Raw genomic sequence first — 14159 nt, forward strand, 5'->3', positions numbered from 1 at the left:
ACCTGATGTATGTATGTATTAGCTCACTCAGTTGGTCCACCTCTTGGTTCCCAAAGGATGGAACCTACTACCTTTGATGATCCTCTAAATTTCCCTGTACTGCCACTGTGAAGGAGACATTTTTGACTCAGTTTAATATCTTCACCATATGATGGACTGCCATGACATTTACTACAGATTTTTAAGTTTGTCATGGGTGTTACTTCGACTTTGGTGATTATGTTTTTTCATTTAGTGCCACCAGCAGGTCAAAGGTTTCACTTATGAAATGTCATAATGTCTGCTCCACCAAAGTTTGTACAGATATTCATGTGTTCTAACAACTTGAATGATCCCCAACTTTTCCTTTGCCGCCACCACAATGTTGAAATCTTTGGTTTTTACTGAAATATCTTGACAGCTTTTCAAATGGAATGTAAAAAAAATCATCATCTAATCTTTTATGTAGGACCGTCATCAGGTGAAAGTTTCTGTGACCAAATACCAGTAAAATTAATGAAATTCCCATCACCCTTAGCTGTACTTTCTCTTTTAATGCTAATTATCAAATGTTCGCATGCTAACACACTAAACTAAGATGGTTATTATGGTTATTATGGTTAATATTAGGCCTGCTAGCATTCTGATGTGAGCACCTAGCTCAAAGCACATCTATGCTTAAGTACAACCTAAGAGAGCCACAATGGCTGTAGACTCTTATTCTTGTATTGCATATCAATGAAGAATGCTCTGTATGTGTGTTTGAGTGTGAGAGGTGCATCCACACAACAATATGCATTCCTCTGTCCATATACTGTAACTAATAATCTCCTATCACAGAAGCTTATGCAAATTATATCTACTTTGGGAGTTGTGATTTAATGCAATAAGGACCATCTTAAGCTATCCTTAGTGGTTTAATTTAATCAGAGCCCATTAATGATTGATGTAAGTAACCCCTGCGGCATTAAAAAGAAAATTAAAATAGAAACATTAATATTTATTTCCACAGCCTTTACCCACCAGCTTATATGTCTATATATAAAGGTCCCAGTTTTGAAAATATATGGCTCTTCCTCTCTTTCTTTCCATCACTCCACTTTTATTCCACACATGTCCTGTGTTGTCTTTAATGCACTCTAATTGTTTTTCCCACTCACCCCTCTCCTCTTCTTCCTCGTGCTCACAGGCAGTGGACTCAGACCTCTTTTCCAATGTCACGTATCGGGTCAAGACCGAGTCGGCCAGGCAGCTTTTCTCTCTGAACCCTGTCACAGGGGAGTTAGCTGTGCTGCAGACCCTGGACTTCGAGGACCTGGCAGCTATGGGCATGGGGGCTTCTTACACTTTCCAGGTGGAAGCTGTCGACCAAAGAGGGGTCATGCCTCCAGGGCAAGCTACAGTCACGGTCCGCATCACGGTAAGAGCCCCCCGGATAGTCAGTCCACTGCAACCTCTCAGTTGTCTATTCTCCTTCCATCTATCCTCATTGTCCCTCAGGATCTGCAGCACTGGCAGTGAATATGTGGTGAGTCATTAGCAGAGTTTTACTGTAATAATAGCTGGCCTAAGCCATAGTCCAAAAGGGGATTGGATACATATTGTACAATGAGGCACCTGTGCTCCTATTGTGATATGAAATCCAGTGTTATGCCATTCAGTGCAAAAGCTGAATGAATTTCCTTTGTAACATGTTTCGGCCTCCAAGCCTGCTTGTCCTCTCAGCATCATTAGGACAAAGAGAAGTGATGGATAGGTGTTTCTGCCTTGCACAAAGTGCTATTCCAGATCTGAATGACTCATTAGCTTTGTGACAGCAATTATGTCAGGTTTTTCAGGAGCTTGTGTTCCCTTTCCAACCTTTCAAGAGATTAACGGCTGAATCCTAACGAAAGGATTAGACGCCTTGTGTTGTGATACTATTCATCTGTGTATGCGTGAGTGTTTGTGTGTGTTAATGGGTGTGTGCTTTTGCTCTCAGAGTAATTCTGTGCTCCAGAATGCGTGCGTGCACATTTATCTGTCTATGAATTCAGTCCACCCCTTAAGCTCTCTATATTAGACTGAATGGTAGGAAACGCCTAAGCTTATTCAAGCCAGCTCGCCACATGACCTGCAAACCTGGAGAGTGAGTTTGTCCTCCGATAAGGACAAGCTTTGTTGCAGTGTTCATGCTGTCACCCAGGAACAGTGTTTGATAGGATAAGGCACTGCAAAACCACTGATATCAAACCAGTGTGCACTATTTGAAATGGCAGACATGAATTAGAATGAGCCTAATAGATCCACACAGCCTTCTCAGGGACTAGAGATAGAACTGATTCCACTTATTTGAAGTCACTTGTGTTTGATTTCCCCTTGTACTGTTTTGTTGTTGTCTCTTTCGTCGGATGCCTTGCAGTGATGGATTCCTGTGTCCTGCGTGTCTTGCTGTTCTGAATGTATCTCCCAAACTTTTTCTTCTTTTCTTGCACTTGAGAAATGTACTACAGGCTCCATGTGTGTGTTTGTCTGTGGGCAGGCACATAAGTGTGTGTGTGTATGTGTGTGTGCATGGATGAAGATGCAAAGACAACACATGTACATGCATGTTTTAAGTGCGTCTGTGAATGCAACTCATTCACAGCCTCCTTGCAAACACTTGCAGCACAAGGATCAGGCTTTGTTGTTCAAAGCAAGAGCTGGATCATAGATTTTCTGCTAGGAAACACTAAACCTGTGTATAGATCAAAGGGAGGCTGGCCTCCACCACAGAGTTTATAGAACACATGCTGTTGTCCATTGCTCAGTCAAAACAGTGGAAAGTAAAGGGAAAAGTCAAGAGAAAGGAAGCACTTATACTATAGAGCTAAGCTATTCCTGAGAGATATATGAATGGCTTACTGGAGTTTTCATTCTCACACACTAAAGCAAGGGTTGCACAGTTAAGAAGATTTCATTTCGTCGCAGGCCCACAATATGGCAGAGCTCTGCCGTGCATTATTTACAGGGAGAAGGTGATTAAAAGCAGTGGTGATTTTAAGTTCTTCACATGTTCTCAGGAGCAATAATCACTGAATCCCAGCAAAACCCCTGGACCCTGTCCAGGGGTTTTGCTTATGTAGAGAAAGTATGTGATAAGAAGGCTGCATTCACAGAGTGTCTTGTTACTGTGGTTGTTAGGGCCAGCATTAGAATTTATTTTTCATATACTATAGATTTTTATGATACCCTGTCAGCCCTCTCATTCAGTTTGATGTCCCCGGACTCTTGATGTTTGTGTGTTTTCTTGTCTGTTTGGTTGAAGGAATGAGACATACTTAGAATTAACCACCAGTTTTCCAAAGGTCCTGTCAGCAAAAACACACTGAAATCTTACTTGTCTATCATGTATCATCTTACCTGGCAGTGACAATACGCTCATCTACCATACCTACCTGTCATCAGTACTATAGAGATATGTGCTCATCAGTAACTATGAACCAGACACATAGAAAAATGTGACACTATGAAACATTTAATATCACAGCTGGCAGTATTATAATTTTTTCATAATTTCATTAAATGTTTATGTTCTGTATGTGTAAACATGATTAATAGTGAATACATTGAGTCAAGTCAAGGCACCGTGACAGTAGAATATGGATTGATTATTTTCATCTGTAATGCTGTGGTAGTATTGTGTGTGTGTGTGTGTGTGTGTGTGTGTGTGTGTGCGTGTGTGTGTGTGTGTGTGTGTGTGTGTGTGTGTGTGTGTGTGTGTATAAGTAAATGTGATAATATTCAGCTCAGATGCACAGTTCTTGAACTACAGGGACAAAGCCCAGAGGACGGTGTATTACCCCAGTGGGAACATTTGTCTGAATGTTGCTCCAACTTGCTGGAAGTGTTAACTGAAATCAAACAAAGAAGCAGCTGCAAAATCTGCACTGCTACAATATTACTGTTTTCGCATGCAGACAGCATCAGCAAAAGTTGTACTATGATACACTGATAAATTAATTTGGCCCTTTTAATGACAAATCTTTCTGTCACCAAAGAGATATCTGTCTTGCCTCTTCTTTATTACCTGTAAGGAGGAGTGTAACTGGGCATTTTGTTCTGTGCCGACCCAATAATGTTTCAAACTATCAAATAACTGCAATGTTGAGCCACGGATCCAAATATCACCAATACGTTTATTGCATCTCTTTTTGTTTTTAGGACATGAATGACTTCTCTCCCATCTTTAGCCAAGACCTGTATAAGGGCATGGTTGCACCAAATGCAGAAAAAGGAACTGTCATCACAACTGTGTTTGCTGACGACCAAGACCCACCTGTGAGTATAATCAAACGCACCTATCATAGTTCAAATTTATATTTAAAATATGCAGTGTATACAACACTGGTGGTTAAATTTCAAAGCACATGAAGCATGTTGACTCCATCTCTGTCTCTAATAAAGGTAGCAAAGATGAAAGCCTAGCTGGTTGATTTTTACCTTCTCACTACACGTTTCTTGCAGAACATCAGCCAATTTAGCCGTAGCATTTCACACGATGCATTTTAAAGATGTTTTCAAGACTACGATGCTCTCATTAGAGCTACGGTGCTGTCTATATTTTCATTCCGCACCAGTAGCTCTAATTGTGAGGGGGTCTTGTTTAACATCTTCACTTGTATGAGTCATCTACCAGTTGCCTCAGACAGTGTCATGTTTCCTCAGACTTCTTTACCTCACAATATCTGAGCAGGATCTCCTGGGACTGGAGCTATGAAGATTTCTTTTCTTTTTTTTTTTCCTTTTGGAGTCTGCAAACCAAGGAACAAAATTACACAATGCAGAAGAGAAATTGTGCCACCCTGTTGCGACTAGAAATTGTTTGACTGAGAGGAGGCAATGCAGGAGCAATGAAAAATTATTGGGGGGTTGGTTCCTCGGTTTATCAATTGTTTAACATGTATATTTAGGAAACTGCCAAACTTGGGAATGTTTGCTTCCATGTCATTCACCTCATCTGAACTTCTTTTATTGGCAGCGCCGCACTCCTTGAAATTTTATTGCACTTGGTGACTCAGCAGTCTTCTTGCTTACATCCTCTCTTTCATTTTGGCTGTGACACAGAATGTTTTTTTCCTTTTTATAGAAACTTCACCAAATCAGCCTTGTATCTTATAACACAGTCTCTTTTTTGAATTTTTTTTTAAATTTTAACTATGAAAAAAGGAAGTAGAAATTCCCCAGTGTCCTTTCTGCCTTTCCCTAAAAGCTTCCAGCTCTTAACAAGTTCTTCAGAGAAGTCATGTGTGGCTGGACTCATGTCAATGCTTGTTATTAGTGGCCCTCCTGCTCTTGGGATTTTACCGGAGCTTGGTGAGTTTGTGTACTCTCTGCAGCACAAAAACTCTCAGGGATATGGATGCCTGTCAGTCCCAGCTGTGGGTGGTAGAACATCTTCAGAGTGCTATAGTGACTGCAACACGTCTCACTATCCCTCCCAGAGGGAGACTGCCCCCCACTCCCCCCAGCCTCACAGTGGTTTGACAGACAGATAGATTAGGTTTCCTAACAGGAGCCGACTAACCCAGTCTCTTATTGACCTGGATTTGAGAGTTCAAAGCATTTTATTGACAGGATGCCTGTCATAGACACCTCTGTTTGGTGGAACAGGGTTTAGTGTAGTGCTTGTTAAGTACACACATTCTCCCTCTATTACACGGGCTCATAAAAACCTGCACACACAAAAGAAGGAAATGAAGAGACTCACTCTGGCTTGTCTTCTTGATGCGACATATATACATATTTATATCTGAAGGTTATAATGATGTAGACTATTCCTGCTCATTTTTTTTTGTTTGTTTTTGTACATTTTGGAGAGAAGGCATAATATCTACCCACCTGTACCTTGGGAGAAGTGATACCAATGATTTTTGAAACTTGGCTGTATTTTCGGCAGTGTCACTCAACGTCAATGTTAATAAAACAGAGGAGACAAATGTTTTTGAGCACAAGATTTGAAGAGTATGTTTTTTGTAACTGAAAATGAAAGTGTCTTTTTCCTCTGGTTGTTTGTCACAGCAGAGAAAGTTTACTGTTGCCCTTTCACAGATTTCTTCACTAATCTTCTAGTCACATGCAAATCAGATCAGTCAATAATCATCTCACAAACAAGCTGTATTAATGTGTTGGTGTCTATCTAACTATCAGCTAACTATCAGCTCAAGCTTGGCTGTTGTCTCTCTGAAGCATCATTCCCTGTTTCTCAGTGCTTCTGAGGTTGTTCTTTAATTCATGACCTGGCTATTTTATACTAAAGAGAACTGTATCTAAAAAAACAGGCAAAACAAAAAATACATTTCAAAATAATCTGTCTTAAAACTTTGCTCAAGGTTGCTATTACAAAAAAATACTTTGATGCTGAACCACTAAGTGCTGTATGTCCACATTTTGTTGTTGCTCATCTGCAATGTTAATGACACAGTGAGTTCACTCCAGCAGAGGACATAAAACATTCATAGTCTGTGAGATGAATGCCAGACAAGAAAAGGTGTAAAGCTGAGAAAGTCTGTCGACAGAGACTGAGTACAATACCGCTGTAACTACAGTACATTAACTATGTGACTCATGTTTAAACATAATTTCTAAGCTGCTGTGAGTTGCTGCAAGAAAATGTACCAATTACCAATACCAAAGATTGTTCTAAAGCTGGAAACACTGATTACTTTGAAATTGTGCACTCTGCTCAGGAAAATAAAAGATTTGTAGTTTTGAAAGGTAGTGTGTAGTGTTTGGCATATTGTCTTATTATTTCCTGGTGAACATTTTCTTTATTTGTTTGCTTTGTTCTGGTCCTGTGATTCTAGGGCTAAGTTAGACATATAAGTTTAGAAAAGGCAAACTAATTACACAAGTGGGAAGAACTTGAAGAAGTTGACAACAGTTTACGTTTAGCCTCGAGCAAATCACTTTTTTCCATCTCTGCTGCCGTCACTGTAGAGGTCTTACTCCTTAAGTCACTATATTAGATAGTTCTGTGGGAGGTGTGTTTTTTTTATTAATGATCCTGTCCTGACTTCTTTTCCATTACATGTTAGAAAACAATTTGAAGAGCTTTTAGAGATGAGACCCTTTTTCTGAGGATCCACTTAGTGAATTCGCTCAGATAGTTTTGTAACCTCTTAGAGACACATTTGTGTGAGTAAGCCTCCCGAGGGATCCACTGCTACTACAGGAGTTACCTCTCTCTAGCCCCGGGTTTTACCCCGTCCCTGGGGAGCAAAAGCAGTTCAGGCAAGGGAGCCGAGCTTCAAAAAGCTTATTAAAAATCAGACTGAGTTTGAGGTCCAAAGGGATAAAACTGGAATGTAATAAGATATAGAGATGATTAGTAATCAGGAACAATGATTAATCATAATCAAAGGGTCATATTGAAGCCCAGGCTCTCACTAATGAATGTAAGTCTGGAGACTAGAGGGGTTGGTTTAATGGAGAAGTTTCATATTCCAAATGAAAGGGAAGAGGTCTGAATCAATGAATAACAGTGAGTTTATATTATATTATATTACTGATGAGGACCGGCTAATGAAGGCTATGATAAGCTAAGAGTTGTTAAAATGGATAGGAGTATGAAGTGAGACATTATGGTAATTTTTCAGGTTACACAGAAAAGTAACCTTTTCTTACATAAACCACTCCAGCGCTGTCGCATTAATAAACAATAAAATGCAAAAGTAATAGAGTTATATTCCTAAGCATTCAATATTGCTATACCCTTATGGGTTGAATACATTTTACAGTGCTTCATTACTTTGACACCTCTCTCCATCTTCACAGCTTCATCTGAAAATGTGAAAGGTGATATCCAGACAAGTGGGTTGTTATTGGAGTGATGTGGTTCATGTTCTTCTGTCTTCTTCCTCCAGGGTACTCCGGCCAGTTTTGTCCGCTACAGAGTGGACCAGGACAGGTCACCATACAGTGGGAGCATCTTTGATGTGGAAGAGAAAACTGGAAGAGTCATCACCAGGGTCAACCTCAATGAAGAGCCCAGTGTCACCTTTAAGGTGAGTGGCGGTGATTATGGTGACAGTAGCCGTGACAAGCTGCTGCTTGTAATTTCAGTGCAGCGTTTCCAAGATATTAATGTTATACTGTCAGAGACACTTGGCGTATGTCCAGGAATTGTCTATTTGTACTGAATGGTTATACGGGTAGATTACAATTACAGTTTGCAGAAAGGGATCTGCTCTCTGAGGGTGCTTTCAGGGAATCTGAGCTAATCCCCCCTCTTAAAAGCACATACATTAATATGAAATCTTATCTTAATTAAATCATCAATAGCAAAAAATGAAGCACATGAGGAGGATGGGTGGAGGTGGAGGGAGCTGTGGCAGCAAACAGTGTTGGCTTGAACGATTAAGATGTCAGATCAGGCTCTGAACAAAATACATATTTTTGCTTAAAAAGACAACAATGATTTGATGTGGCTAATAGTTAATGATGATGAATTATGATAATGGTAGCATTTGCAAGTATAATTGATGGTAATGGTATATTCATGAAAGTCAAATCCTATATCACAAATACAAGAATCACAGAGTGCTCTTACTGCTACTGTTATTGCTACTATTTCTTACTGTAGATGTTTGCTGCTCTGCCTTGTTTGTTTTAATGTTACATAATTTGCAGCTCAGATTAGTGTTTCAGACATGTGCATATTGACTCTTTAAATTCAAATTATCACTGTTTTTCCTGATTTGTCTCAGTGATCATGTCATTGCTTCTTTTGTATTTGTGACCAGTGATGCAAACAAATGCTCCTAGGTGCTCACATAAAGATATTTTACCAATTTAAGGTGACCTTGCATAGCAACATCTGTGGTTAGCAGGATATTGGTTCCTAATGATGATGCGTCACTTATACTCCTATGTTGTCTGTCTACCTCTAGCCTCTTTTTTCTCCTCCTATCTCGGTTTCTTTAAATATTCATCTGTGTTTATTCTCTTTCTGCCTATTACTCCCTCTCTGCCGCCCCACTCCCCCTGCTTCCCCCAGGCCTCATTCTCCACAGTCTATGAATGTAGATCAATACATTCATGCTCATTCTCTGGGAGCTTTGCAGGCTCCTTGCCAGATTCTATTTTGCCATTCTATCTTTATTAGGATGCTGAACATGTCTGCAAAAAAAAAATGCCTGGCAACCTCAGAAAAGGAATTATTTGTGTAGTGAGTAGTAGTATGGTGAAAAAAAGTAATAGGTGTGTGCTTGTATTTGTATATTGTTTATGTGTGTTCTGTCCCTTTGCAGTTGTTTGTGATAGCCTATGATGATGGGGAGCCGGTGAAGTCGAACAGTACTTTGGTGGAGATCACCGTCCTTCAGCCTTCTCGCATCCCAATCTTCACCCAGGAAGAGTATAAGTAAGGCTCCTTGACACACTGTTGACGCCGCTGCCTCTGCCTGTAAATTCATACACCAGAGAGCAGCTTAGGCTGTAGCGCCAGACAGGGAGAGACAGTGAAAGAGGCAGGAAGAAGTTGACGCGATATCTTAAGAACACCTTGACACCCATTTACATCTATGGTTGCATCTTTCTTTGAAGTTTTCTAATACTTTAATTAATATTTAATCACTTGATAAATTATATATTCTACGCTGAACTATCTCGAAAGGCTGTGAAGTCACTATTCCTCATGATTTTATAATTTGGTAATAACGGTAGCTATCTGCACACTACCGTGCTCTCATTGTCAACACTCAGAAAAGTGGCCTCAGTTCTGATTCTGTGTCTCCGTCTTGCTCTCTTTTCTGCACATGACTGATTAATGAGTGTTGAGAATAAATATGCATTAGAGCTTCAGGGTAGATGCTGTAGATCATCACTGCTGTAAACCACATTTGTTTCTCTCTGAGGGCAAAGCAGAAGGGCTTCCCTCTGAGTTCATTAAGAGTCTCTTTTGACAAGATTAAGTGTTTAGAGTGTTAAACTGAGGGGATATAATCTATACTACTCTGGGATGACTGGCTGCTACACATGTGATATATGGCAGCACTGGGTCAGGGCTGGGTGGAGTTTGTCTGTACTGATGTTAGTGTGACTCAGGAGGAGACCAAGAAGTCATTTATAATTAAAAATAAACATAGATTATTAACACCCCAGCTGAAGCTCCTTTGAAAAATGTTCCACGATGAGTGAGTACGCGCATGAACAGTTGCTATCTATTATGTTATGCTGCAGTAGGTACCTGTCTGGGAGATTTAGGGAGATTTTTGCCAGATTCAAAGGTCTGATGGCAAAGTTGCCTGGCACCATGCAGTTTCTAGGAGCTAAAGTAAACCTTGTTTTAAGTGGATTGATTTATAGCTTGTATGTCAGTCAAAGTAGGGAGTCTTGGCAGACTGTCTTCTGTAACAGAATTTGATATGCCTTTATGCATAAGACAGGGAATGTAAGTCCTTCCCAACCTGTCAGCACATCAGTTGAGGTGTGTTTGTCTTTGTTTGTGCACAGGTATAGTTTTCTGCCCATCTCACTGCCTTTTGTGAATGTTTGCTTGGTTTAGTAAGTGTCTGTATGTGTGTATTTTCTCATACGGACGAGTGTGTGTGCACTGAGTACATCCTGTCCTGATAGTTTGTAATCCAGTACTTTGTGTGTGTGCTCATGTTTCCCTGTTGCTCAGCTGTATTCTGTGATTGATACACAGGCACAGCAGCATCACCGTTGAAAGGCCATTGATTAACACTTTGAATGAGTGCTCTCTCTGACACACACGCAGAAGGTTGGGACCATAGGCACAGGCCTCTGTAGGGTGTCACATTGACAATGCTAACCACACACAGTGGCAGGCCTTGTGTAAATTATGAGCCATGAAAGCATTAGCCAGGTGCTGGAGCCTCTCCTGCTGGACAAGGTTCTCTCCAGCGGAGAGCGTCCAATCTGCTCATTCTGCAATGAACTGTCTCTTCGTTCCTCGCCTCTCTGTCTCTCCCCATCGTCCTCTCCCAGAGGAGCCTTCTGAACACAAATCTCTCTCTAAACGTCTACAGAAGATCTCGTCTGTCTCTGTGAAAGCAGTTAGTTATTGCAGCCATCAGGTAAGCTATGCCTACAGCTCCACCGCACACAATTAAAACAACTCTGGAGGGCTTTGGCTGACTTAATGATTTCTGCTCCTGCTTTATGGTTGGTCCCCTCCATCTGTCAGAGGGAAATGAGGGGCTCCCAGTCATTGTAGGCTAAAATAAATGGCTTATACCATAGTTTTTACTGTAGCAGCATGTTGCCACTTAGTTTTCAGAGTTTGAGCAAAACACCTTGTGTTGTCTCTGTATAAATACATTTGTTGTTCATAAAGTTCACAACTGTTGCATGAAAATATGTTTAAACATGCATTAGGCAATATTGTTGGTATTGTTGGGTAATACCCAAGCCAAGGACTGTGTGTGTGTGAAAAGATTGCTTGAAGTGCTAGAATTATTAGCTGACTCAGCAGCTTTGCGAAGCTTTAAGCCTCTTTGCTCACCACTTTAGTTCTCCAGACCACAAGAATAGTGTGTGATTGAGTCTAACAGCCCTCATCATCTCCCCATATAATACTGTAGACGCCGAGTGCACACTACCTGCCCAGTATGAAGTGAACACTGGTTGGTGAATAAAGTCAAGCATCTAGCACTTTGAAAACCCATATATTTTTCTCAGAAGTTGGTGGACCAGAATGGTACTAAAAGAAGAGGGAATATTGAACTTATTTCAGGTAGACAGAAATAACTGGTTGAGTGGTCATGTTTCTCTGTGTCTGCTGGATGTGTATGAACAAACACATGAGCTATAAGAACTTCCAATCAGTGCAGTTCCAATCAACTGTGTTGATCTGAGCTATATCTTTGGCCAGGTGATGAGTGATTTACTCTGTAATCCCCTTGTTCAGAGCTTAATGGGAGGGATTTACTAGTAGTTTTCATGGCCTTTATAAGTTCATCTTGATAGCTGCATCATCTGCTGCAACTATGGCAAAACTTTTGCAAAGTACTTGCGTGGTTTTAACTGTCATCATTGTCAGATTTCTTGAATCTGATTTGTTGTGTTTTGTTGTTTTTTTTCTCCAAAGCTTTTTCTTCCATCCTAATACTTTTCTATCTCTTCAACACAGTAGATGGGCTTTTGTTATTGTCCTCTCATTCCTCTTTCCCTGCAGTGCAGTGCAGATGTCATTTGTTGATATAGCCTAGGGAAAAATCAGGAGCATTTGATTTGGTAGACAGATCTGCCTGATATATATATATATATATATATATATACCGTAAATCTCGGACTATTGAGCGCACCTGAATATAAGCCACACCAGCTAAATTTTACAAGAAAATAAATTTTGTACATATATAGGCCGCACTTGACTATAAGCCGCAGGTTTTCATGTTGTAACATGAGACATTTACGTACACAGAAATACATTACGCGGAAGATTTTTTTTAAAGATTTAATTCAAGACGTGCTTTTTTTCAAACTGCCTGTACGGCACCAACACGGCCGGCTTCTGCCGTCTTTTTACATTGACTCAGTTCTTCCCACTGCCGCCTCCAACGTCTCACCATCGATTCATTGATATCAAGCTTACGTGCAGTAGCTCTATTTCCCTCTTTGACGGCCAAATCGATTGCCTTTAACTTAAAAGCCGCATCATATGCATTTCTCCGTGTGTTTTCCATTTCCAGTTCAAAATCAAAATCAAAACCACCGTGTCTTCTTCGGCGCATAATCTTTCCCCACATGTCCGTCTCACTTTTGCGCTTCCCGTTAGAGCGCCCCCTGGAGGCCTTTGGCCAGTAAAAATCTATAATTTAGCCGCATCGTTTTATAGGCCGCAGGGTTCAAAGCGTGTGAAAAAAGTAGCGGCTTATAGTCCGAAATTTACGGTATATAATGCATAAAAAAGTGCATAGAGGTGTACTGTATATGATTAATCATGTCCTCCCAACTAGTAATTAAAAATTACTCTGTTTTTGGAGCCTTATCATTAAACCACTGTGAATGGCTGTTTTACATGGAAACTCACAGCCATAACCCTTTGGGGAAGTCTTTAGTACTGGGCACACGGGAAGGGAATGAATATTTATTTTCCCCTGGGTATGTGACTGGAGCCGAGGAGGGGTAAGCCGCTATCTAATATGTTCCCACTATGTGAATCCCCCCTCTTGTACTGAGGCTACTTCTCTGGCCCGATGTTGGAAACCTGTGGTCTGAGCAGTTTTCCGTGCTGCTTATCTCCCCCACAGCACTTCCCCTTCTAAATCTACTCTAAATCACATGAGACTTTCGCCTCACCGCTTCAGAGTATGTCATTTTGCTCTCCTCCTCCTCATCCTCTTCTTTTCAGCCCCCCAAGCCCCTGCATCCCCTGAGTTTTTCCTCTCAGCTTATATCGCTCGCTGTCAGTTTCTCTCTCACTTTGTCTTCCCTGTGCTTCTCTCCTCACTGTACAGCCAGTAGGCCTTCATTTTCTCCTCAGCGAGGGGGTGTATTTCTGACTGTGTGGCTAACTCTGATAATATGTGCATGCGCCCACACAGATTTGTGTATTTCTCCACATAAAGTCCTCACTTGATTGGTGTAAACTTTTTGCTCAAATTAATTAGATATTAATTATTAATTAAATTAAAATTAAAAATGATATCTGTCCTTTTAAAGACATCAGTTGTGTATTTACTGTATATTAACCATTATTTGGTTCTTTGTTTTGAGTCACATAAAAACATACCACTGGATGCAGGAGTGGTTGTATAAGATATGTTACAGTATCAAAGTGAACTTGATAGACTTTTATAATGCTTGTTTCCTCTGCAACATATTTCCATACTTAGTGTTTTTACTACTTGAAGAGAATATCACTTGGGAGTGAAATGTCACACTATTATTTATTTCCTTTACAGCATTACACTAGTCCCAGACAGCAGATGTTGTGCCATACATAGCTGTTGCATAAATAAGCAGTCGTGCAAGTCTGAGAAAAGCACTGGAGCCCATTATTGAGCAATACTGTCAGCATAGTAAACAGTGTCAACAATGAGTATTACTACCATCAACATGTTGTCACTACTTATGCTTGCCGCTCCACTAATTACATAACTAGTGTACACAGTCTAAGTGTTTGCTGATCCATGCATACATGTATATACATACTTAAAAAAAACATGGTTTCAGTGTACACTTTACCACTT

The 14159-nt window shown here is 40.4% G+C and overlaps 1 protein-coding gene across 1 annotated transcript in view; it reads left to right on the top strand.

Moving 5' to 3' along the window:
• The window catches only part of pcdh15 (protocadherin related 15), a 137750-nt gene that overhangs the window by 78378 nt on the left and 45213 nt on the right, over positions 1–14159 (top strand). The window contains exons 21-24 of the mRNA XM_022763554.1: positions 1169–1399; positions 4162–4278; positions 7863–8003; positions 9249–9361. Of these exons, the coding sequence (XP_022619275.1) occupies positions 1169–1399; positions 4162–4278; positions 7863–8003; positions 9249–9361 (602 nt within the window). The remainder of the gene's footprint in view (positions 1–1168; positions 1400–4161; positions 4279–7862; positions 8004–9248; positions 9362–14159) is intronic.

This window comes from Seriola dumerili, unplaced genomic scaffold (genome assembly GCF_002260705.1).
Source record: "Seriola dumerili isolate Sdu_G_001 unplaced genomic scaffold, Sdu_1.0 BDQW01000478.1, whole genome shotgun sequence".
In the NCBI taxonomy this organism is placed as follows: Eukaryota; Metazoa; Chordata; class Actinopteri; order Carangiformes; family Carangidae; genus Seriola; species Seriola dumerili.